General features: G+C 42.1%; 1 protein-coding gene across 3 annotated transcripts in view; it reads right to left on the reverse strand.

Annotated features, from left to right (window-relative positions):
- LOC149311634 (protein kinase C theta type-like) overlaps window positions 1–24,281 on the reverse strand; it is a 58,259-nt gene that overhangs the window by 28,954 nt on the left and 5,024 nt on the right. For 2 of the 3 annotated variants that reach the window (XM_089527511.1, XM_089527509.1), the window contains exons 1-2: window positions 12,404–12,911; window positions 3,384–3,583 (exon numbers count right to left, since the gene is read on the reverse strand). In XM_089527511.1, coding sequence (XP_089383637.1) covers window positions 3,384–3,583; window positions 12,404–12,620 — 417 coding nt within the window. In that variant the 5' untranslated portion in view covers window positions 12,621–12,911. Of the gene's footprint in view, window positions 1–3,383; window positions 3,584–12,403; window positions 12,912–24,281 lie in introns of those variants that run through there. The other variant, XM_089527510.1, reaches the window with a different exon arrangement.

Here is a 24,281-nt window from a genome sequence, read left to right on the forward strand (position 1 = left end):
CATGGGGTCAAGCATTCACGGCTTGAAAATACTTTAAAAATATATAAATTCCAAAAAGCAAACCTTGATTTTGCCACTTTATTTAAGAGACGCTATTTTACTACACCATTGTATTTAATGGGCCTTGAGCAGCCACGAATTTTGGTATCCACTAGGATCTTGGAAGCAAACCCAGCAGATACCAAGGGCTCAGTGTACATAAGCATTCTTGGTGTGCAATCACAGTGTAATTGCACACATGCATCAAAATCCACTTCCTTGGTTGCATCTGATCTCTATAAGCTGAAAAAAATCTGATAGTTTTTAAGGCTGCCAACCCCCTGACTAAATGGTTACCCCACTGGAAATTGTTACAAGAGTATGTCACTAATGATCTTCAGAATATATTGCTACACCTGGAACAAGATTTTATGCCAGCATACTTCAAAAGCCTCCATTGCAATTGCCTCATGGTTCAGTGAGTTCTGTCATTAGATTTTTGATTCAATTTTGGGCGAGAAAAGTCCCCAGTGGTCCATCCATGAATTTAAGCACTAATCACTTTTATCACTGCTGATGATTCTCTCCTCCCATTGGGGTTTTTTGTTGAAGCCAAGGTTATTACAGCAGCCATCTTCAGACTAAAGAAACTCTGTGTTTCAGCCTTGCAGGAACAGCTGTTATAAATGGAATATATTCTCCATTGCGATGAATATGGATGGCTTTTATCGCAAAGCACACACATTGGCACACACACACACCATTCAAGCCTATGAACCTCCATTTTCACGGGTGGAGGGGGTCTGGAATGAAAACAGAGGGCCAACTTTATATTAAAATGCTAATTAAAACATTTAGGTCACACCCTCCATTAGAGTTATTCCTAATCCATTTACAATAGAAATTAAACTAATTTGCAATACAAATTAAATCCCTGGACTTTACAACTATTTATTTCCTAGAATCCACATGGCCAAAAGGAGGAGTAGCCTGCCTGGATGGATCTCCCTCCATAACATCTTAATAACACCATCCTGACAAAGGGCAGGCCTGTGGCTAACATCATTATACTTTTCTTTCTCTTTGCTGGTCAATGACCGAATAAACTTTTACAACTTTTTACTTTTCTTTCTCCTGGATGATTTTTTAACACCTTTGCCTGATGAAGAGGCCAATGGAGCTTCAAAAGCCTGCATCATGTATTTTGTGCATTTTGGTTGGCTCCATTAAAGATATCACTGTTTTGTGCATTTGGGGTGTTACTGTACAAAGCTATAACAATTAGAGATACCACAAAACATTTAAGAAGGTAATACGTACAGGACAATTAGATTTCAGTTAAAAGAACACAGAAGAAAAAAGTCACATCCAGTGTTAAAATACAGCATCCTTAAACTACACAACATTAAAATGGCCAAAGGTCAAATGTTAGTCTATTCTTATTTTACTTTAGAGTAGGAATGGGGAAGTACAGCATCCATGAAGCCTCTGGGGGCCTCTAGGCGCCCTAGGCTCAGTTTTTGCCCTCACAGTGGGCCTTCCACATTCACTAGGGTTAGGGGCACAAGACACCTGTGAATGTGGAAAAATCGCAAATTAAAAAATGCTTTTTTAAAACCTGAGACAACACCTCTCTAGGAATCTCTATGTCCTCCAGGGCAACTCTATGGTCAACATCTGGAGGCAGTTGACCACAGAAATGTGCTGGAGGACATACAAATGCCCAGAGAAGTATTCTTTCTAGGAATCTCTAGCATGGCTTTTGTCAGAGGGTGACCACAGAAAGATGCTGGAGGGCTTAGAGATTCCTAGAGAGAACATATTAATCAAATCAGTGGATAATCAAATCTTCAAAAGTCAAAGCCACAAACATGGAGACTGTAGTCTCAAGGAAGTGTGGGAGACCATTGTGTCATATTAAGCCCCTCATGTATCTAATCATTTTTTAAAAGGAGACCAAGCAGACCATTCCACCCTTCCATCCTTGATAGCATAGTTTAACTGTACCTAGTCTGTGACAAAGTCCTTCCTTCTATCTGTCTTCCTTTCATCAACATTCAGATTCATTGCTTGACCCCTAGATTCTTATATTAGGAGACACAGAAGGGAAAACTTCTCTCTCAGTATTTTGCCCATATCATCCATAATTTTAGGCATTTCTATCATGTGCTTCTAGCTGGGACTTTCCCAAACTTTTACTTGTTTATTTGATCTTTTTCTTAGCTGTCTGTGTGTGGTGTGCCTTCAAGTCATTTCTGACTCACAGTGACACTATCATGGGATTTTCTTGACTAGAGTTGTTCAGAGGAGGTTTGCCATTGCCTTCCCGGAGGCTGAGAGTATGTGGCTTGCCCAAGGTCAGCTAGTGGGTTTCATGGAGGAGTGGAAATCGAACCCTGGTTGCTAGAGTCATAGTCAAATGCTCAAACCACGACATCATGCTGGCTCCCAAAATGTAACCTTTCCTTACCAGCGAGTTGTGACACCAGTTATTTGAATTGCCCTCTTCTGTATCTTTTACAGCTCTTTATTTTTTTCTCATGTTGGAGGCTGGTGGGTTCCATTATCATAGAGACCAAGAATTCACTGTGAGTTTCATATCCTCCAACTGTCATGAATTGGCCAGGTTTGTGTCTCATCCCACTTTTTCAGCCGATTTTAGAATGCCCAGTTTCCCTCTCCTGATCCCACTTTCCCTCTTGGTCCTCAGTTTACTTCAACCGCTGCAAACTGAGTGCAAATCAAAATGCAAAAGTAGCTGATACTCAATTAATCCAAAAGTGGAGAGGTGAGAAGGGGCAGACTCTTGCTCTTCTCTGTAGACTCAGACAAAAGCAAACTGCAGCAGCCTTTCCTGGCTTATATTTTCTTCCTCATTAATAACCTGGCCATCTTGACCACACACTGATGTTGCTTGGCCACATGGGTCCTGGTTTCCATCTGTGAAATATTGGGGGAATATGGGGCTTCAGCCTGACTTTTAAAGGAATTCTCCAAGGGACTGAACCCAGTCCTCTAGGCAGGCTAAGCACCTTAAATGCCATAGCTAAATGCAATGGGATGCTGGGATTTGTAATTTGTTATGGCACCACAGCTCTCCATTGGAGACAGTCGAATAGCTCACAAAACTTCAAAACCCAGAATCCCATAGCATAGCATTGAGCCATGGTAGTTAAAGCATTGCATTATTTTTGTAGTGCAGATGTAGCCATAATTGCTACCAAGCCCCTTTTCAGGTGCTAGGTGAGTTCTTTCTAGTGGCACTGGTCTCAGCAAATATCATTTGGACACATTACTATGAGAGAAAGTGGTCCCTAATGTACCTGGGTTTTAAGCCACGGGGGACTTTCAAAATCAAAAACTGGCACCATTACAAGGAAGTAATCTGAAGCTCTTGCACTTACCCAAATTTCTGTTTTCCCATTATTCTTCTTGCATTTTTCTGCAATGACATTGAGCTCTACGGTTGTTTCCGAGACCATCTCTGCACTCTTATCCTTCACAACGATGTGCATGACCCGGCCCTTATGGATGTGGGCATCAAAAGTGCTGTTCCAAGGTGGATACATGGTGGGCTTCTTCTGGATGTAAACTTGGCCATTCTCTAGGATGAGAAGAAGTTCTGTCTTGATTTCAAGGGTATTAGCAGTGTGTATTGAACTTTGCAGTATAACAAACCCTGGGTGCAGCTAACTGGGGGATGATGCAATTTTTCCTCAAAATAATTCTGTTCCCTGATGAAATTATCCACCAGTCCCCAAATTTAGCAACTTGAAAGGCAGAAGAAATTTAGAAATACAGTTTAGGCATTAAAAAAAAAGGGGTCAGCAAAGTTTCCAATGGAATGTGAACCCAGCAAATATAAAAGTTCTAGGTGTGAACCGTTTTCAGTGTTTCAGTCTCTACAGTGTAGGAAACAAATATAAAATAAGTAATGGATGTTACAGAATCTAAAGTGACCTGTTTGTACCACTGTCCTGTTGCACTGAGGAATTCTAGTTATCTGGCTCATGTGTGTTCGGTTAAATGTTCGTGAATAATTTTGCAGCTGTTTTAAAACATGCTGTAAGGCAGCCTGGAGGGTTGTATCTACACAGGAATAAAAAGTTCTTTTCTGATGCATTATTAAAGTAGGCAGCAAACAAAATTCCCCGGGGAGACTTTGCATAGAAGGGGTCAAGCATTGTAAAGACTCTCTACCTAACTACCATTATTTGTATGTCTTCAGGTGGCAGGGGTTCCAGAGAAGAGCCCAGGGCTGCTGCTACACTGAAGAATTAATGCTGTCACTGTTTTAACTTTTATAGCTCCATCCTATGGAATCCTGGGATTTGTAGTTTGTTGTTGCACCAGAGCTCTCTGCCCAAGAAGGCTCAATATCTCATAAAACTACAAATCCCAAAATTCCATAGCTATGGCAATTAAAGCGGTATCAAACTGTATTAATTCTACAGTGCAAATGCATCCTGAGATGTAGATATGTAGGGATTATGACTTCCAGAAACTTTCACCCACAGACTGTACTATGAAGTAATATTTTGCTGCCTCCCCCAACCCCCAGATAGTATGGCTGAAGATGTACAATGGGGCCTTCGTATCCACTGGGGTTTGGTTCCTGGATCCCCTGTGGATGTTCAAGGACCATCAAATACATTAGCATAGTAAAATGGTGTCCCTTATATAAAATAGCAAAATCAGTTTGCTTATTGGGATTTATATAAAGTCAGCACTTCGTATACACAGATTTCTTATACACAGATTCAAGCATCCACGTTTCAAAAATGTTCAAAAAAAGTATAAATTTCAAATATCAAACCTTGATTTTCCATTTTTTATAAGGGACACCATTTTGCTATGTCATTATATTTAATGGGACTCGAGCATCCACAGATTTTGTTATACACAGGGGATCTTGGAACCAAACCCCACTGTATAAGAAGGGTCCACTGTATAGCCTTCGTATCCTCAGGGGTCCATTCTGGACCTCCTCATGGATCTGAAAAAATGCTGGATATCAAGCCCCATTGTCCCCAATAGCAGCATTACATATGTGAGGTGGTTTGGCTGTTGGAGGTGGGCAGCTGGGGTGTGCCAGGCAGCCTGGGGGATAATAGCCTGAGTTACTGCATTGGGGTGACATCAGCCCTAGTGCCACCACTGTGACAGAGTTTCAACCAGTCAGACCTTCTATCTAGCTGCATCCTAAATGAAAGAGGACTTAAAAGTATGAACTGGCCCGGGCTCTGAGATCCTCAAGAGAGGACTTTCTCTCAGTCCCACCACCATCACAAGCATGGCTGGTGGGAACATAAGAGAGGACCTTCTCTGTGGCTGCTCCTAGACCAGTGACGGCAAACTTTTTTGAGACCAAGTGCCCGAACTCTGTGGCATTCCTGCACTGGATGTCACGGGGGGGGGGGGGGGGGGAGACAAGCAAGGAAAAAATGGAGGACCTGACCAAATAAAAGTTCAAAGCAAAAAATAAAACATAAAACCCTCCACTCATATAAATATTAAATCTGTCCTTCTCAGCCCTGCTCGAAATGGAGGACAGGAGGCTGAAAGGGAGGAGAGCAGGGACGTAGCCAGGATTTTGGGAAGGGGGGGGGGGTCCAGACTAAGTGCCACCATTATAATGGGGCTTGGGTGCGGTGGCGCAGCAGCACACACCATTCATTTTATCTAACGGAAGGGGGGTCCGGACCCCAAGAATCCCCCCCCCTTGGCTACATCCCTAAGGAGGGTAAAAAGGTTAACAAGGCTACCATCGCCGTGGCTGAAGTCAGAGGTCCAAAACACCCTGCAGAAATAGTCCAGGCTGAGACTCCTTTAACTGCCCTGGTTCACTGCTAGGGAATCCTGGGGATTGTAGTTTATTGTGGCACCAGAGCTCTCTGGCTAAATATCTCACCAACCTACAAATCCCAGGATTCCATAGCATTCAGCCCTCGCAGTTAAAGCAGCACCAAACTGGATAATTTCTGCAGTATGGATGCAGTCTTAACACCAGTGGCTGAGTATCACTATTTTGTGGATTTGGGATGTTACTGTACTTTGCTATATGGCCAACAAGAGCCAGCCTTGTGTAGTGGTTTGAAACAGAAACCCACTGGGTAACCTTGGGCAAATCACACTCTCTGAGCCTCAGAGGGCAATGGCAAACCCCTCTGAACAAATCTTGCTAAGAAAATCTTGTAACAGGTTTGTTGTGACTAGTCCTCTGGGAGATCAGGGTTCAATTCCCCATGGAGCCACAGAAACCTACCGGGTAAACTTGGACAAACTTGGTATGCTTTTAATTGTACTGTTCTTTCCATATTGTGAGCCACTCTGGATCTCAGGTTTGGGAAAAGAGCAGGATGCAAATAAATATAATAAATAAATAAATAACAGGTAAGCACCAGCATTTTCAACTGAAGCCAGATGCAAATAGGCAACTGAGAATTTGCTCCAAACAGATGTGGTGCAACGCCATTCCACTTCACATCACTGTGACCAATCTACCAGCAGCGTTCGAAATTAATTGGAGCTTCTGGCCTGTCTTCAAAGGCAGCCCCATGCTGAGCTCATTGTGGTGATCTAGGTTTGTTACCAAAGCACAGGTAACTGAGGTTAGTTTAGAGAAAAACAACATTTGGTCCCTGGCAGTAAAGGGGCAACCAGCAGAGTTCAAACACACACCGGATGGTTACAGTGTGCAAGTGTCAAAAACGTGACAGTGCTCAAAAGAGCACAGTTCAGGTGACCTGTTTGGACACAGGCAGTCTTGAAAGAGTAAATGGTTTTTATACTCGACAGACATCATTAGCAATGAGAAACCTTTCCTGTGAAGGAGCAGTGGTAGCACCGCATGCCCGCCGGCTCCTACTCTACACAGAGATGTAAGGTGAGCAGCAGCTTTAATAAAACATTAGTACTATTTGCACAACAGCGTAAGATCAGCCTGTCCTCCCAAACACACAGGTAAGGATGAAATGTAGTGGTGCACTGCAGAATAGCCCGTAAAAGCATATAAAATTGAGAATGCATGAGTTGCTTTGCTCTCTCTGATGATCTTGACTACAGACCAGAACCCTCCGAAGAGAACTGAAACTGTTTTATAAAAAGTATGGTGATCTAGTGATAAACGCTGACATTTACCACTACATCATACCCACAAAAAGAAAGTCCAAAAAGTATAGATAGCTGAAAGTATTGTTGATTCATATCAATAAATTCGTTTCCATCTCCATCAAGGGCAGGTCCTTTGTAAACCTCATGGGTTTTGATTGCTTACTAAAGACCAAGGGTGCATCTACACTGTAGAAATAAGGCAGCTTGACACCACTTTAGGTGCACCAGCGCCATCCTATGGAACTTGGAATTTGTCATTTTACAAGGCCTTTACCCTCCCCCCGCAAAGAATATCGGTGCTTCACAAAACTACAAATCCAAGCCTGTAGGATGGAGCCATGGCAGTTAAAGTGGCACCAAGCTGCATTATGTCTACAAGGTAGATGCAGACCAAATTATACTAAAATATTTCATCTTAAAGTCCAACCCCACCCTCACCTACCGTGAGGCTTGCCGCTGGAAGGGAAGGGGGAGCCCAGGAGTTGTCAGGGATTAGCAAATGATTTCATTGTCTTTGCTAATGAAAATGTCCTGGCACTTCATTGCTATGAGCCTTGATTGCATGACACCACTGGAGGAGCATGGTTTTGCATGGTGTACGGAAAGAATGGGGAACTTAAGATCCCCAAGGACAGTCTGCAATGCCCAAGCTGGCTAAAGCTGATGGAAGTAGAGCTCAATAATCTATGGTTACAGGTTGCCCTCCTGGTGTACAAGTACAAACTGAAGGCTACGATGACGATGAGTGACTTTTGTTGGAAATTAACGTTTTGGGAAACAAAATATTTAATTATTAAAAAAATATCAAAGCTAAAACTATTAGGAATTAGCTTTCTTTAGCAGAGTAGCAGGAAAAACATGCCCCAGTCTGATGCTATTTCCACTGAGTACTGAAACTGACTCAAAATAAACAAGGCAGGCAGTTTCAGGTTACAAACTTTGATAAGATTATTAATGGCTTTGCATTTACATATGCATGGGGAAGCCTACATCCTAGCTGGTGGCATCATTAGGGGTGTGCATTTGGTGCCGGCTGCACTGGGTGACACCCCAGCAGGGTGGCACATCTGGTGGGCCTGCTAGGGCTGTTGGGCAAGCAAGAAAGGGCATCACGTCCCTTTCTTGCTTGCCCTGTAGCTGCACAAAACCCTAAATAGCCATTCAGAGGCCACAGCAACATCCCTCCTTAAGCAGCGGATGCTCAGATAAAAACAAACTGCTGCACTCTCTCTTCACTTGTGAGTTCTTCCTCATTTTAATAACTTTGCCATCTTAACCACACTTTGATGTTGCCTGGCCAGACATGTCCCATTTTTCATCTGTGAAATATAGGATGGTGGGATTCGATTCCCTGCTCAAACCCACTGGATGACCTTGGGCCAGTCACTCCCTCTCAGCCTCAGAAAACCCCACCATAGGTTCACCTTGGGGTCACCATAAGTCAAAAATGATTTGAAGGCACACAACAACATCAACAACTCTAGCATCTGTGGCTGGCATCTTCAGAGAAGATCTTCAGAGAAAGATGCCAGCCACAGATGCCTGTGAAACATCAGGAATAAACACTTCTAGAACACAGCCACATAGTCAAAAAAACTCACAGAAAACTATGGATGCCAGCGTAAAAGCCTTCGACTTCACAACATTATAATCATCATCATCATCATCATCAGCAACAACAACAACAAACTCCTTCTTTAAGGCTAAGCCAATAATCCATAGAGGTTACATACCCACAAACTCTCCCCACATTTCAAATGTATGTCCGTAGGCTGAATGCCTATATAGAGCTAAGGACTAGAATCTTCCAAAGGTATTTCTTTGGACACCTTCAGTCTCTGTGTAAAACGAACATGATTCTCTAAAGACACTTAGAGGTTGCTGGCTCTTTGCCTAGCAAGACATTATGAACTGTGTGTCTCTGCTGGCGGGAGGAGGGAAGAAGTATATGAAGTTCTCTGACCTTTCTCTGCACAATTCTGTGGTTTTCTTAATACACAGAGGCTTATTTTCAGCTTGCCAGCATTCCTGGGTTTCTTCACGTTTTTAACACAACAGCATTTTTTTTTTAAAAAAGGGAAACCTCTCATGTTTTCACTTCTCTAGCACCACTCCTTCAGTGAAAAGGGCTGTTTTGATCACTTTTAAAAGCCGAGGGGCAACTTCTTTGTATCTTCTATTTGTTGGGGTGAATGGAAAAGATCCACGTTATTTTCCCTGGACTTAAAACTGTCTCCATGAGATAGTCCTGTGCTAAAAACAAGGGGCACTAGCCTGAACTTTAAAATCCATTAGTTTCCTCTTCCTATCTTAAGATGAGAAAATCTGCATGGGGAAACTAAGAGGTGGGAGGCTGAGTGGGTAGAGAGAAATTGCTTAAGTCCCTTCTGGTCATTTTGAACTTTAAAAACATAGAGTCACAGAACCACTGCTGTCAGGAAATGGTCTTTTGTAGATCCTATGAGTCTTAATTATCCATTCATAAAATCGTACAGACATTATAACAGTCATCATTCTCTTCAAACTCTTTTTTTTAACTTTTGAGAGATAAGATTATAGCAGAACTTTTTTAATACCTCAGAATTTAGCAGCCAGAATAGCCAGTAGCTGGTGAATTCTAGGTGTTTTGGGGGCTTTACTGGGCGGATCGGGGCTGAAGCAACCTCATGCTGCAGTCCCAATCCAGCCCCTGGAGAACACAAAAAGGAGCCGCAAAAAGCAACTCCTTTTTGCGCCCTCCAAGGGTTCCATAGCTGCAATGGAGCAGTTTTATGATGCCCCTTCAGGCCTGCATCATGTGGATGCAGTCACGGAGGGATGTCATGATGGCATGCATGGTGTGGACCAATGCATGCCAAAATGGCGCCCTGGGGGTGGAGTTAGGGCATCCAGTGTGCGGATGCTGCACCCTAACTCTGCCAACAGGCCGGCACAAAGTGCCAGTGTGTATAGGGCCATAGTCCACAAATGTAATTTTTTACAAACTCTTAAGATATAGGGCATGTGTCCCCTGTAGGTGGGGAAAAAAGAGTGACTTTGAGCTGAAAGATGACCAGACAGAAAAGAACAAAACAGCTTTTCTAACTGTCTTTAATCTGTCTTTTGTTAGAGGCCAGGCTGTGCTTGGTTTAGAAATCAAGCTGCATGAGAAATGAACGGTAGCTCTTTGTAATGCTGGAATGAGCAGGTGATATGTCAGGATCTATTGGCACAGCTCAGGGTGACTTGGAATAAATCCACTAGAATTGCAGCTGTTTAATCATAGCAACAATAATAAAAACATCCCTGCTGCCCTAAAGAATTGTTGTTGTATGCCCTAAAGTTGTTTTTGACTTAAGGAGATCCTAATGTGAACCTATCATAGAAGTTTCTTGGCAAGACTGGTTAAGAGGAGTTTGCTATTGCCTTCTTCTGGGGCTGAGAGAATGTGATTTGATCAAGGTCACCCAGTGGGCTCCCATGGCCAAATGGGGATTGAAACCCTGGTCTCCCAGAATCCTAGTCCAACACTCAAACCACTGCACCACAGGGGCTCTTTCCCTAAAATATACTGCTGAAATAAAGAACATACAGGACCAAATCTAATGGCTTGATGTTACTGGAGGATAGATTTCGATTGAACACTAGAAGGAACTTCTTGACAGTATGAGGTGTCTGACAATGGGACCAAATACCTAGAGAGATGGTGGGGCATGTTTCTCTTCAAAAAGAGGCTGAACATCTACTTGCTGGGGATACTTTAGCTGAAGATCTTACGTTGAGCAAGAGGGTTGGATTCAATGGCCTATGGGACTAATTGCTCTAGGATTCTTCAATTCTATGATTAGGACTGGCTTTTGGTGTGAGAGGACAGTGACATTCATTCACTGTTATTCAAATTTCTGGGCTCATAATTCTTTTATGTTATGTATTTGTGTTTTGAACAAGTCCCTAAATGATGGATTTCAGCAAACTGATAATAAAAATGTTGATCCTACAGATATGCCCATCTCTGGTAGAACATACCATATTTAGGCCTGGCTATAACCAACTTATACTTACTAAATTGTTGTGTGCTTCAACTTATTTTCAACTTGTAACAACCCTAAGGCTTTTCCTGAGGCTTTCTTGGCAAGACCTTTTCAGATGGGGTTTGCCTTTGCCTTCCTCTGGGGCTGAGAGAGAGTGACTTGCCTAAGGAAATCAAGTAGGCTTCTGTGGCTAAGCAAGGATTTGAAGCTTGATTTCCCGGAGCCCTAGTCCGACACTGAAACCACTACACCTCACTGGCTCTCTCACCCACAAAATACCAAACATAAGTATAAATGATAAACAAACTAACTGATCAATTTACATACCAGTAATAAATACCCTAGACACCAGATCCTGTCTGATCTTGGAAGCTAAGCAGGGTAAGCCTTGGTTAGTACTTTGATGGTACACCAATGAATACCAGGTGCTGTAGGTTATATTTCAGAGGAAGGAGCTGGCAAAACCACCTCTGAGTACTTCTTACCTAAGAAAACCCTATGAAATCCATGGGGTCACCAAAATCCTTGAAATAAACATATAAAAAGTTGATAGGCAACTTGAAGGCATGTACACACACACACAATAGAAATAGGCACCCAGTCTTTATTATTCCATTTCCTGTCCCCCTTACTTTTAATTCATTTTTGCCATTTATCTTATGGTGCTTGGCTCATTCCTTTTTCATTTACTTAATTGCCATTAGAAAATTTGTCTGATCAATCGAGAAGCTGTAAGACTGCTTGTCAATAAGAACACCAGTATAGTTAGCCCTCCATATCCACAGATTTTTTATCCATGGTTTCAACCATTCATGGCTTGAAAATATTTTAAAAAGATACAAATTCCAAAAAGTAAGCCTTGATTTTGCCATTTTATATAAAAGCTGCCATTTTACTATGCCATGGTATTTGTTGGGACTTGAGCATTCACAGATTTTAGTATCTATGGTGGAATCCTGGAACCAAACCCCAGTGGATACCAAGGGGCCACTGTATATCATGTTCTCTCCAGGGACTTTTGTCCCTCTGCCACTGTGCTACAAATTTCTGTCTTGGGTTGTTATATAGACAGCACTGAAACAGGACATATCCCAGAGTTTCCACAGTTGACTGCCCACATGGGTATCAGTATTCTTTCAAGAAGAACCCTCTGAATTTACCTAATGCAGCTGCAGAGGGAAAGTATTCATTCTTGCGAAGGTAATTACTCTCCTGCACTTTGGATGCACACATTTGGGTATATCTGATAGAAGAGGACTGTCAATCCCCAGTCTTGTCCAAATACAATTATGTATGCTTACCAGCTTCCACAGTCTCTTTGACCATCACAGCGCAGTATGGATCAATGACATCTCCTTGGGAAGGCAGGTAGGGGCCGCTGTCAAAGTTGGACAGGCCGATCCGAAGAAAGGGTGACATGGCCGGCAATCTGTGGGCCAGAAAGCAGACATGGATGGGATGGTTTTTCAAAGCCGCCTTTGCCTTTTTGACTTTATCACCCACGCCAAGCCTAGGCATTTAACCCAGAAGCCCTTTATCCTTTCCAAACGCACTTCCCCTCTCTGTTTCCCAGCCAGCTGAGTTAGCAAAAGTTTGCAACACAGCCAGGCACACCACAAGACTGCTGCTCGATCTGTCCGCTCAGCTGCATCGCCGGAGGCTCCTGTGTTGATCACCAGGCAGTGGCCAGGAATAACTTTGCTCAAAATTAGATATTGGATGCTGTCACAGGAGGAGAAAAAAGAAGAGGGTGTGCTCACTGAACCTTGCAAGGGTTAATGCAAAGTCAAAAACTGCCACTGGCCCTCATTGGAGAAGGAGGCAAAAAGCCACATCATTTGCCTTTTACCAAATGACACTGCAAAACAAGTGCTTGGGAGACTGCATAGTTAAACATGATGCTGTCAAGTGTTAAATGTGCTATTTATATACAGGAGGGAAAGGAAGCTAGCAGGACCTTTGGTAAATCACCCCTCTCTAGCAGAAAACAAGAAGACAAAAGAACAAAACATCAGCCAGACACTTAATCAATTGCAGCTAAACCCTAAGATTTTCTATTGGGATTAGCCTGGTGTAGCAAAAAGAGCAGAACCCTATGGCACCTCGAATAGTAACATCCCCCTCCAACCAACTATGAAATAAAAGAGAGCAGCAAGAGGAAAAATGAAAGAAAACACTCTTAAAGCAACAAGATCAACATTTCCCTTCTCTCCCCCTGCCCCCTCCCCAGACATGAGTTCAGCTCAGGCCCCCCTCAATGAACCAAATTACATTCTGGAAACTGATCTTCTAAGAGGGAGGAAGAAAATCAGGATTCCTCTTCCTGGAGAAAATGCAACAATATAACAAAGATTAAGCAAATTGTCTGATTATTATTATTGTTATTATTATTTGTTAATGAATTGAATACAATTGTTAAATTTTGCCATTAACTGTTATTGTTAATTAACTGTTTATAGGGGGTTGGGGTGCTCATTGGCAAATGGTTCAAGTTATAAGTAAACTTTTAAAAATAATGGATGAAATCCTGCTGGGATGTCTTCATAAACTGACTTACATCTGTGGAAATTAGAACTGGGCAGTTCCATAAAATCTGCATCCAGTAAAGGCCAGGTTTTACTTTACTATGCAGGGGATTCAGCAAAATGTCTGATGCACATTTGGACCAATCTGAATCATTCCCATTGTGCATCAGGAGACTGGCAGTGGGATAATGTCCAATGGGCATTTGGTCACTCTTGTTGGTGTCCCATTACACTTCTTAGCACTTCTGCTACATATCTAAGTAGACATCAAGTTATGTAATGTAGACCATGATAGAGGATTCTGGCCAACAGTTTTATAGCAAGAGATGTAAACTCTAAAATAATAATGATAATAATAATAATAAGTGGTAGTAGTAGCAGCAGTAGCAGCAGCAGCAGTAGAAGAACTGAAACCAAAGAATGGAAAAAGATTATGACATACTGAGTGCATCTGGGAAAAGAAAACAACTGAGGCTCTAGTGATGATTTTTGCTTTGGGAGTTATTCTAAAAGGACTGACCAAACAGCAAAATGAAATCATAACAGAGAGGTTCACAATACAGGCTGGGTCTCCCTTATCTAAAATTCTTGTGGCCAGAAGCATTTTGGATTTCAGATTCTTTTGGATTTTGGAATACCTGTATTTGCATATATGTACATAATAAAATATCTTGGAGATGGGACCCAAGTCTAAACACAAAATTCATTAATATTTCCTATATACCATATCGACTTAACCTGAAGGTAATTTTATACATAATATTTTAAATAATTTTGTGCATGAAACAAACTTTGGGTATGTGAACCATTAGAAAGCAAAGGTGTCACTATCTCATCCACCCATGAAAAAAGTTTTGGTTTTTGGAATATTTCAGATTTCAAAATTCTGGATAAAGGAGATTTGACCTGTAACACAATTACAAAAAGTGACACTGCTTGGAATATGCCACATTATCTGACCTCACTGATTCTCAGATTCTTACATCAGATCTGAATTACTGATGGTCCAAAACACCAGTCAGTAATGCCCAGTAGACTATGGAACCAAATTATAAAAATTACATATCTCTTTTCTGTGATATGGTGAGGGCCGGGTTTTTGTTGTTGTTGTTGTTGTCAATATCAGAGACCTATTTGTGCATTTTAAAAGATTTTTACATACTTCTGTCAAGGCACAAAATCTGACATAGTGCTCTTGGTTGCCTTATTGCATGGGCTATTATGCAGTTGTGTCCTTCAGTGCCTCGTCTTTTGTGCTTGCTGTGTATGAAAATTGAGCTACACAAAAAGCAATGATGACAATTTTACCCAGAGATTTTGTGCATAAATTGCAGAAGATGGGAAACATGGCACAGAGGTTTGAGTGTTGGACTATGACTCTGGAAACCAGGGTTCAACACCAGTGCAGTCTTACACAACCAAAATCTTACTGGTTTTGTGAGATTATCTCCTCATCCCCAATTATAACATGAATTTTGGTAGACTATGGTGCGGGACAGACCGTCAAGAAACAGCAGTCTGCCAGCACCCATTTTTGCTCCTCAGGGATGGCATAGCCCCCAAACAGCGTGCCGCCACTGCAGAGCAAAAAGAACCCACAGTGACATCATGAGTGCACCATTGGCCGCCGCTACATAGTGTGGTCGCTCCGCCCCTGGGCAACCCTACTTTGTGTCCAGGCCGGCGCAAAGCACCAATTTGGATCAGGCTCTTGGCTGCTCCCATACTGCAGTTTAACACCACTTTAGCAGCCACGATTCAATGCTATGGAATTCTGGAACTGGTAGTTTTGTGAGATATTTAGCCTTCCCTGTCAGTGAGCTCTGGTGCCCCATCAAACGACAAATCCCAGAATTCCACAGCACTGAGCCATGGAAATAAAAGCAGTGTCAAACTGCTTTATTTCTGCAGTGTGGCTAGGACTGACAAAAGTGACCCTGGACAACATGCAGCCATTCACGTCATGGACCTAAAAATATTCCTGCCCAGATGCAGAATGCATTCTAGTCATATTATTGACAAACTACAGAAAGCTCTCACTCTTGCCCTGGGAGGATTAGGAAGGCCTTCTACATCAGACAGACCATAAACATTTCTATGTCATTTTTCTAGAACCAAATTGCAGCTCATGCCAATACTTTCCACCTGCCAGTGTGAGCCATCCAGAAAACAAACTGTCTGTCCTCTAATTACAAAAGAGCTTTGGTGAGAACCAAAGGTGTCTGGTTGCACATGAGGAATCTCACATTACTGTAGTAGCATTCTGGGCTGCATCGTCAGAGTCTCCTGAAATGCCCTGTGACTCAGTGACCAGGCTTAGGGCCCATTCCCATTATGATTTAAAGTGAATTGCTGATCACTGTATATATACCTCGTCCCCATTGGAAACGGTTTCAGATGCAACTGAGATCATTTGGAACTGCTTGGAAGTGAGACAAATCCAAAAAAAACGTTATTTCCAAACACTAGTTTTTTGGTGGTCCTTTTGAAAAGAAGCAATTCAGAAGCGTGTTCAACAAGTGTGAACGACGGATCTGAATCGCATCCCCGCCAAAGTTACACTCACTGGGAGCTGGTCTTGGTTGCTTCTGTAAAGTCGCCTCTCCACTGTCCTCCTCCACCGCCTCACCGAGCAGGAGACCATGCGCCCAACTGATCAAATGCTTCCCCCAATAAAACATGACAAAAGTGTACCCATGCCTCCTAGAGGATGTTCTGGAGAGTATTGTGGGGATGATTATCTTTGAAAGGAGGTGTGTGCATGTGAGCACATCAGTCCCTGCAGTTTCAAACTCAGCCTTTAAGCACTGTGCCACCAAGGCAGTGGTGTCACCATGCTTAGAGTATCACCTGGTAAGGTCTGACTCCCCTCCACATCCCCCTAATGATACCACTGGTACCACCTATACTTTGTTCTGCTAAATGAATAGACTTGTACATGAGTATGTACACATATATCTCAGTCAGTGAAGCAGCTGTACTCCTGGGCATTACTTTTTTAATAGAAAAAGTGGTACCAGATGCAGAAATAAGATGGAAAGAATAGAGACAGTTTCTTACAACACACAAAAAAAGAACAGCAGCTCAACATGTTTATCAATTTTTAAAATCAAAATAACAATATATCCATGTGAAATGAAACAAACACTTCAGATAAGCCTTGAATAAGCAAACAAAACATTCAGAACATTTTCTAGAGGCTGCTCAAAATGCATCCAGGGATGACACTTCCTTTCATGAGCATCCACCCTTCTAATAATTTCTATTTTGGTGGCTAAATTTATAGACCTATGTCTTTTAAAACTTGCTGGGGATAACTGGTGAGGGAGGTGTAGCTGTTGTCTCCTTTTCAGGTGTTTTGCTGTTCAAACATACGCAATAAGGAATTCTAGAGGCCTCTGCTATTTACCTTGCCTGTTGTAGGCAGGCCCACATGCCTACACTAGCATCAGCTGAAGTAAAATACAGTTCTTTCCCATTTCAAGCTTTATTGTATCGCCTATTGCAAACATGCTGCTGCAAACCATCTCTAACAGACTGTGGTTCTCTCACCCTCCTTCACCATTTTCCAAATGCTGACACTGCAAGAGAAACTTCCAGCTAGACAGAGGACAAAGAGGAAAAGAGGGAATGAGAAGGAACTGAAAGATTTTGTAAAAAAAAAAAGAGCTTCCTTGTTGAGGTGTTGTTATCTGAGATATGCCTGCACAGCTTTCTTAGCAACACTCAGTAGAAGCCACCTTATACTGAAATTAAATCATTGGTCCTTCTAGTTCAGCAAGGTCTACTATAAATGCCTGTGGCTCTCTGGGTTTTCTAATACAAGATTATTTCTCATTCCTATCTGAACATATCAAGGGATTAAACTGGGTTGTATCCATGCAAATCCTGTGCTGCCTCAGTTGCAGATTAATTTCTGTAAATTAATCACCAGCCAGTAATTTCAGAGTAAGGAACTGGCAAAACCACCTCTGAGTATTCCTTGCCTAAGAAAACCCCATGAAATCCATAGGGTCATCATAAATTGACAGCTTACTTGAAATCACATACACATGCAAAGAGGGTGCATCTACACTGTAGAAATAACACTGTATGGCACCACTTGAAGTGCTGTAGCTGCATCTTGCGGAATCCTGGGATTTGTAGTTTTACAAGGTCTTTAGTCCTGACAAAACGGACTCACCAAACTGCAAATCCCAGCATTCTGTAGGATGGTGCCACGGCATTTAAAACAGTGCTAACCTGCATTATTTGTACTGTGTAGATGCACCCTGAAATGCAACTCTGTGTTTTCAACTCAGTTTGTACCAACCAAAATATTCAGAGGACAACAGGGGAAAGTGGCAGGAGGAGAGAGAAAATAGGATATTTTGAAAGAAGCTGAAAAAATGGGATGAGTGAGGGTTAACTGGGACTGTTCCTGCCAAACTGGGAGAGTTATTTATGTATCTCTTAAAAGCAGAGTCTGAAATATGTTGACAGCAGAGCTTGCAAAGGTTAAAAAGAAAATGGGAAAAGTTTGTCCCCCCCCCCCACCTTTTGTTCCTTGCAGAACATGGAAAACTCCAGCTGGACAAATTCTCATTTAATAAGTGTTGTGCTTTTTTAAAAAACAAACAAACAAACACCTGAATGAGTATACTCTGATTAGTAGCTGTGGTTGGCATTTAATGTATCGTGTTCAACAATGTCACTTCTCCCACTCCTGTAGTATCACTAGAAGATCACCCCTTGCAACATGACCAGAGGTCTCAGTTTTTGCCCATGAAATCCCAGATGCTCCTAATTCAGTCATTTTAGGCCTATGCATCATGAATTCCTCACCCCTGGTCTATGCGAATATGCATATGCATACTATGATTTGCATTCATGTGGAAGAGATCTGTTGGCTTGTAATCAGACTGAGGTAGTCATGGTTTAATGTCAGTGGCGTTGTGGTAAACTGTGTGAAATGCAGGCACTCAGCATTACAATCCCAATAGCAATGCTCCCAAAGACAGTAAAAAAAATTTTAGGGATTTATATTGACTTATACCGGGATGGGCTGTCAAAGGTGGTCACATACCTTGGAGGTCTGCAATCCTCCACTAGACCTGCTCCTGCCTGCCTGCCTATCTATCTATCTATCTATCTATCTATCTATCTATCTATCTATCCCCTAAATACCCATGGTTGGCATTTTTATCACATTTTGGGGGCCTCCTGGGCTATAGTGGTGGTTCTCAAACTCAGGTTCTCTAGATGTTTTGGACTTCAGCACTCAGAAGCCTCAGCCATCTTAGCCCATGGCCTGGGATTCAAGGAGCTGAAGTCCAAAACACCTGGAATTCCACAGTTTGTGCATCACTGTGCTAGAAGATCTTTAGGGGTATTTTGGAGCAAAAGAGGGGCTTTTTTTTTTTGGGAAAAATTTCACAAAAATTATTGGTGTTTTGTGGATTTTTCAGGCTATGTGGCCATGATCTAGAAGAGTTTATTCCTGACGTTTTGCCAGCATCTGTGGCTGGCATCTTCTGAAGATGCCAGCCACAGATGCTGGCGAAAGGTCAGGAATTAACTCTTCTAGAACATGGTCACATAGCCTGAAAAATCCACAAAAAAAACCTATGGATGCTGGCCATGAAAGCCTTCAAGTTCACAAAAATTGGTCTGGGCCAGGGGAGTCTATAAATATGGTGAAAATGCCCCTCACGCTCCCTAGAGTGCATCTGGGAGCATCTCTAAGCAAAAATCTTTTGGAAGATAATTGTTTTCCATCCCAAGGGGCCCCTGGGAGCCATGAAAAGGGCCCTGGAGATTGTGGCAGGCCATAGGTTGCAGTTTGTCTACCTGTCATCTACACCAATAAACCAGTACTAGCAGTTTTCCTTCTCCTCTAGGAGCAGGTCTTTTGTAAACTATGTGTGCCTTCAAGTCATCTGTCGGCTTATAGTGAACCCATGAATTACATAGGATTTTTTTAGGCAAGGGATCCTCAGAAGTGGTTTTGTCAGCTCCTTCCTCTGAAATAGAGCCTGCCACACCTGGTCTTCCATCCAAATGCTAACAAGAGCTGTTTAGCTTTCAAGATCAGATGGGATCTGGTGCCTTGAGGGTATTTAGGCTGTGGCTTACAATGATTAAAAGAAACACAGTTACAAATTCACTGCATATAAAAGTTAAAAAGCAATTTAACTACAGCTAACAGTTACATTCACTGGGGATATGGATGCAGCACCTCCGTGGAAGTGGAAAAACGGCAAATAATAATTTTAAAAATGATTTTTTTCCCTTGGGAGAACACCACTAGAAATTTTAGTCAAAATTGACCCCCCCTCCCAAACCTGGTTCACTTTATCCACAGATCAATGTTACTGCGATATTTTATCCAAAAAAAAAAAAAAAAAGGGGGGGGGAAGCTCTCCCTTCTCTGAGTAGCATGGCGAAATGCGAGAGCTTAGTCTGTCCCAGGAGACCCTAAAAAAGAAGAAGCCCCTCTACTCAATAAAGATTACCGGACAGAAAAAAAAACTGGCAGAAGAGGTGTGGGATCTAAAAGACAAAAATGGGTCTTATCGCATTTATCTGTGTCCAGGTTGTAGGCAGCCTGTATCCACCCAGGGAGCCCATCTACAACCCAGACTTCTGCCACTGCTTTTTCAAGAACGGGATTTCCCTCCCCCTTCTTGAAAAAGTGGTGGGAGAAGTCCAGGTTGTAGACAGGCTCCCTAGGTAGATATGGGCTGCCTACAGCCTGGACACTGGCAAATGCGATAAGACCTGTTTTTATCTTTTAGATCCCACATCCCTCCTGCCGGTTTTTCTCTGTGTGATAATCTCCAATCTGACATGGTGCCACTTCTGGCCTTTTTGAGTGCCTTGTTGGGAAAATGGCAGTGGTGGCAGCTCTTTGGCGCTTCCCCTCAAAGGAGCGCTAAAGGGAACCGGGCTTTGAAGGTTTTTGAATAAGACATTTGTGTATGTTTGTCAGCTTTTCTGGCTTCAAATCAGGCAAAGCTATCCCATTCAAGGCTATAATCACGGCTAACGTAGTTGCCATTTTCCTTGCTTTGCCTTTTCATCCTTTTTGACATGTGCACATTTTTTTAGCCCCATTTGCACCTGGCCACTTCTTGCACACATCACACAGCCACAATTTGTCATTGTGCCCTCCTCATCCTTCCATCCAGCCTTTAGGGTGAACACAAACAGTTATGCCAGTTGCAATTTTGTAAGTCCTTTGGCATCATCTTCCTTTGCTTCATCAGTGACATCATTACATGCCATTATTATTATTATTATTATTATTCTATTAAAGTTTATTTATATAGTGCAGTAGGATTTACATGGCACTTTACATAATCATCAAGCAAATATAGATAAAAAGAGCCTGCCTATGGCATATAATCTAGAGTCAAAGGCAACAAAATTAGAAAATAACAACTTTTAATTAAATTAACTCTAAAACAGTGGACTATAAAAACAATACACACTATACAAAACAATATCCATAGGTCATATAAAAATCCTTAATTTTGTCACCCAAGCCTGCCCTCGACTTATTCATTAAGTCGACCTATAGTTGAGTCTATATGGTATATTAATGGAAAGGGCATTTTTTTTTATTGAAAGCTAGAGAAGGAGATAAGATGAAGCAACAAAAATAGGATAAAGCAGCTTCCTCCATGTCAGGATGACCAGATGTCCTAACCACAAAGGGGGACAAGGCACCGCAAAATGTAGGATATTCAAGAAAAATGTAAGACATTACCAAACAAAAGCTAAAACGCTAATATAAATATCAATTCAGTCATCTTAGTCATGCTCAAATTGGAGGACATTATGAAATTATTCCTGGACAGAATATTGAAATGTAGGACATGTCCTGGAAAAGGAGGATATCAGGTCACCCTGCTCCATGTTGACCCAGGATGGTTGTGGTGGCAGTCCAATGCATCTAGTGCAACAACAGGGACTAGAGGCACCTCTGCCTGCCTGCACTGATAGCTGTGAACACAACAATGAAGTGAGTGCACATAAGTCTGTGGTCAGGGCAGGAAACTTGCCTAGCCGAATAAGATGTTCCAGGAAATAGAACAGTTTCAATGAAACAGACAAAACCAGAATGTAAATATTTGAAACTCTGTTCATGAAACGTGAAGGCATAAACTCAGAGCTCACCAGATCAAGGGGTGAGGTGTTAGCACGGTGATTCTGTTTCTTCATCACAGTCACAACTAAGCAAGGTGAAAGCTCACCTGCAAGTCCCCGTCTGCCATTTGTATCAAAAACCAAGTTCTGATCGCTAACTGCTAAAACTGCTAAATGCAAAGCCACATTGAATCCTAGGGAGATGGAATGGGTTAGAAAAGTTTGTGAATCCTAATTACATCACAATCTGATAAGCTCCTCAGAAATAGACCCAATTGACTCCAATGAGACTAAGGACTAAACTGCACTGCAGAATGAATGCAGTTTCACACCACTTTAACTGTCATGGCTGTAGAATCCTGGGATTTCTAGTTTTGTGAGATGTTTAGCCTTCTCTGTCAGAGAGCTCTGGTACCACAACAAATTGCAAATCCCAGGATTCCATAGCACTGAGCCAGGGTAGTCAAAGTGGTGTCAAACTGTGTTAGTTCTGTAGTGTACATGAAGTCTAACTCCTAGACAAATATATAGAACAGTGGTGGGTAACATTATGCCTGCCAACTTTTCACAGATGGATACTGGGCAGGGTGACCAGATGTCCTCCTTTTTCAAGACATTTCCTACATTTCAAAATGTCCTCTATTTTGAACATGACTAAGAAGCGCAAATTTACATTTATGTGAGTATTTTTAGCTTTCATTTTGTAATGCTACATCAGTGGTTCTCAAACTTTGGTCCTCCAGGTGTTTTGAACTTTAACACCCAGAAGCCCCAGCTAGTTTGGCCAACAGTCAGGAATTCTGGGATGTGGAATTCCAAAACATCTGGAAGACCAACATTTGGAAATCATTGGCCTACATTTTTCTTGAATGTCCTACATTTTGCTGTGCCTTGTCCTCCTTTGCGGTTATGACATCTGGTCATCCTGAAACTGGGGCATATGTGGCCAAACAATGTCAGAGTTGAGTGTAAACTATTTTGTGTTTTGAACTCAGTTTGCAGTGATTGAAATAAGAGAGGGACATTTGCAGAGTGTGGGTTCCTACTGGCTGCTCAGTACAGGAAACTAGAAAGAGGAAGATCTGCAAAAATGACCAACACAAAAACTTCAGCAAGGGAGATCTAATCTGCACTATGGAAATAATGCAGTTTGGCATGGCTTTAAGTGCCATGACTCCATCCTATGGCATCCCGGGGTTTGTAGTTTGTTGTGGCACCAGGGCTCTCTGATAGAGAAGGCTAAATCTCTCACAAAACTACAAATTCAAAATCCCATAGCGTTGAGCCATGGCAGTTAAAGCCACGTCAAACTGCTTTATTTCTCCTGTGCAGATTAGATCGGAAACCCTAGTGCTGCTCTGCAGACTGGGACAGCTGGAGATTATAAAATACTTGTGTATGATGCTGGAAAAAGGAGCGGGGAGTTCGAACAGACAGTGTAAGAAGCAGTGAAAACACTGGCTTGGAATGTGTGCGGTGGAGTGTTTTTCAACAGAGGCTGGATGGCCATCTATTGGGAATGCTGTGATTGTGCATTCCTGCATGGCAGGGGGTTGGACTGGATGGCCCTAGTGGTCTCTTCCAACTCTATGATTCTATGATTCTATAATTGTATGTGAAAAGGCTGTAGGACACCTTCCCTTGAATGACTCTATATATATATATATATATATATATATATATATATAACACACACACACACACACACACACACACACACACACACACGTATATTCCAAAATCCAATAGTTTGCCTCTCTCTCTCCCCACTCCCCAGTAACCACTAAAAGTCAGCCAGAAATAAAACCAGATGTGACATCACATCAATTCCGGTCTCACAAGGACATACCAGCGTGGCCTGCCGGTGATGTGTTTACAAACTATTTCCATTCCTCTCCCAACCTGTGTTAAAAGCTGTGGAAGACTTATTATCAACATTCAATAAAATATTTGATTTCTTTTTGAGGCATTCAACACAATCAACTGCATATCTAACACAGCAATTGGCTCAGTTCCTCCTCTTGCAGAAACCACTGTTTTTCTAAAATAAACTCAGATGACTACAATACACATCCATACTACAGATCACTCTCTCTCGACACACAGAGAGCTCACAATCATCTTCCCAGCTACTAATGTGGATGGTACAGAAATGCACAGCTGCCTTGAACCCCATCTTGGGAGAAAGGCAGGCTGTAAATTAAATCGATCAATCAGTCAATCCAGGGGAAGGCAACCTGCAGCCCGGCGAGGCCTTGGGACCAGCCCCAGCCTGGTCCTGCCACCAATTGCCGCCAGGGCCTTTGGCCTCTCGCGCGCAGGGGCAAGGGGGGCAATTGTCTATAGACGCCTCAGAAACATGCATTTATATTAAATTTTTTAAAAAAAATCAGCAAATTTTTTTGCGTGTCCTCCACTTTTTTTTTTAAAAAAAGTGTCCACCATTTGAAAATGTTGTCCTACATTTGTCCCGGTTTATTTATTTATTTATTTATTTATTTATTTATTTATTTATTTATTTATT

The sequence above is a fragment of the Sceloporus occidentalis genome, unplaced genomic scaffold (assembly GCF_023333645.1).
Source record: "Sceloporus occidentalis isolate IW3139 unplaced genomic scaffold, rSceOcc1.0.p SCAF_5, whole genome shotgun sequence".
NCBI lineage: Eukaryota > Metazoa > Chordata > Lepidosauria > Squamata > Phrynosomatidae > Sceloporus > Sceloporus occidentalis.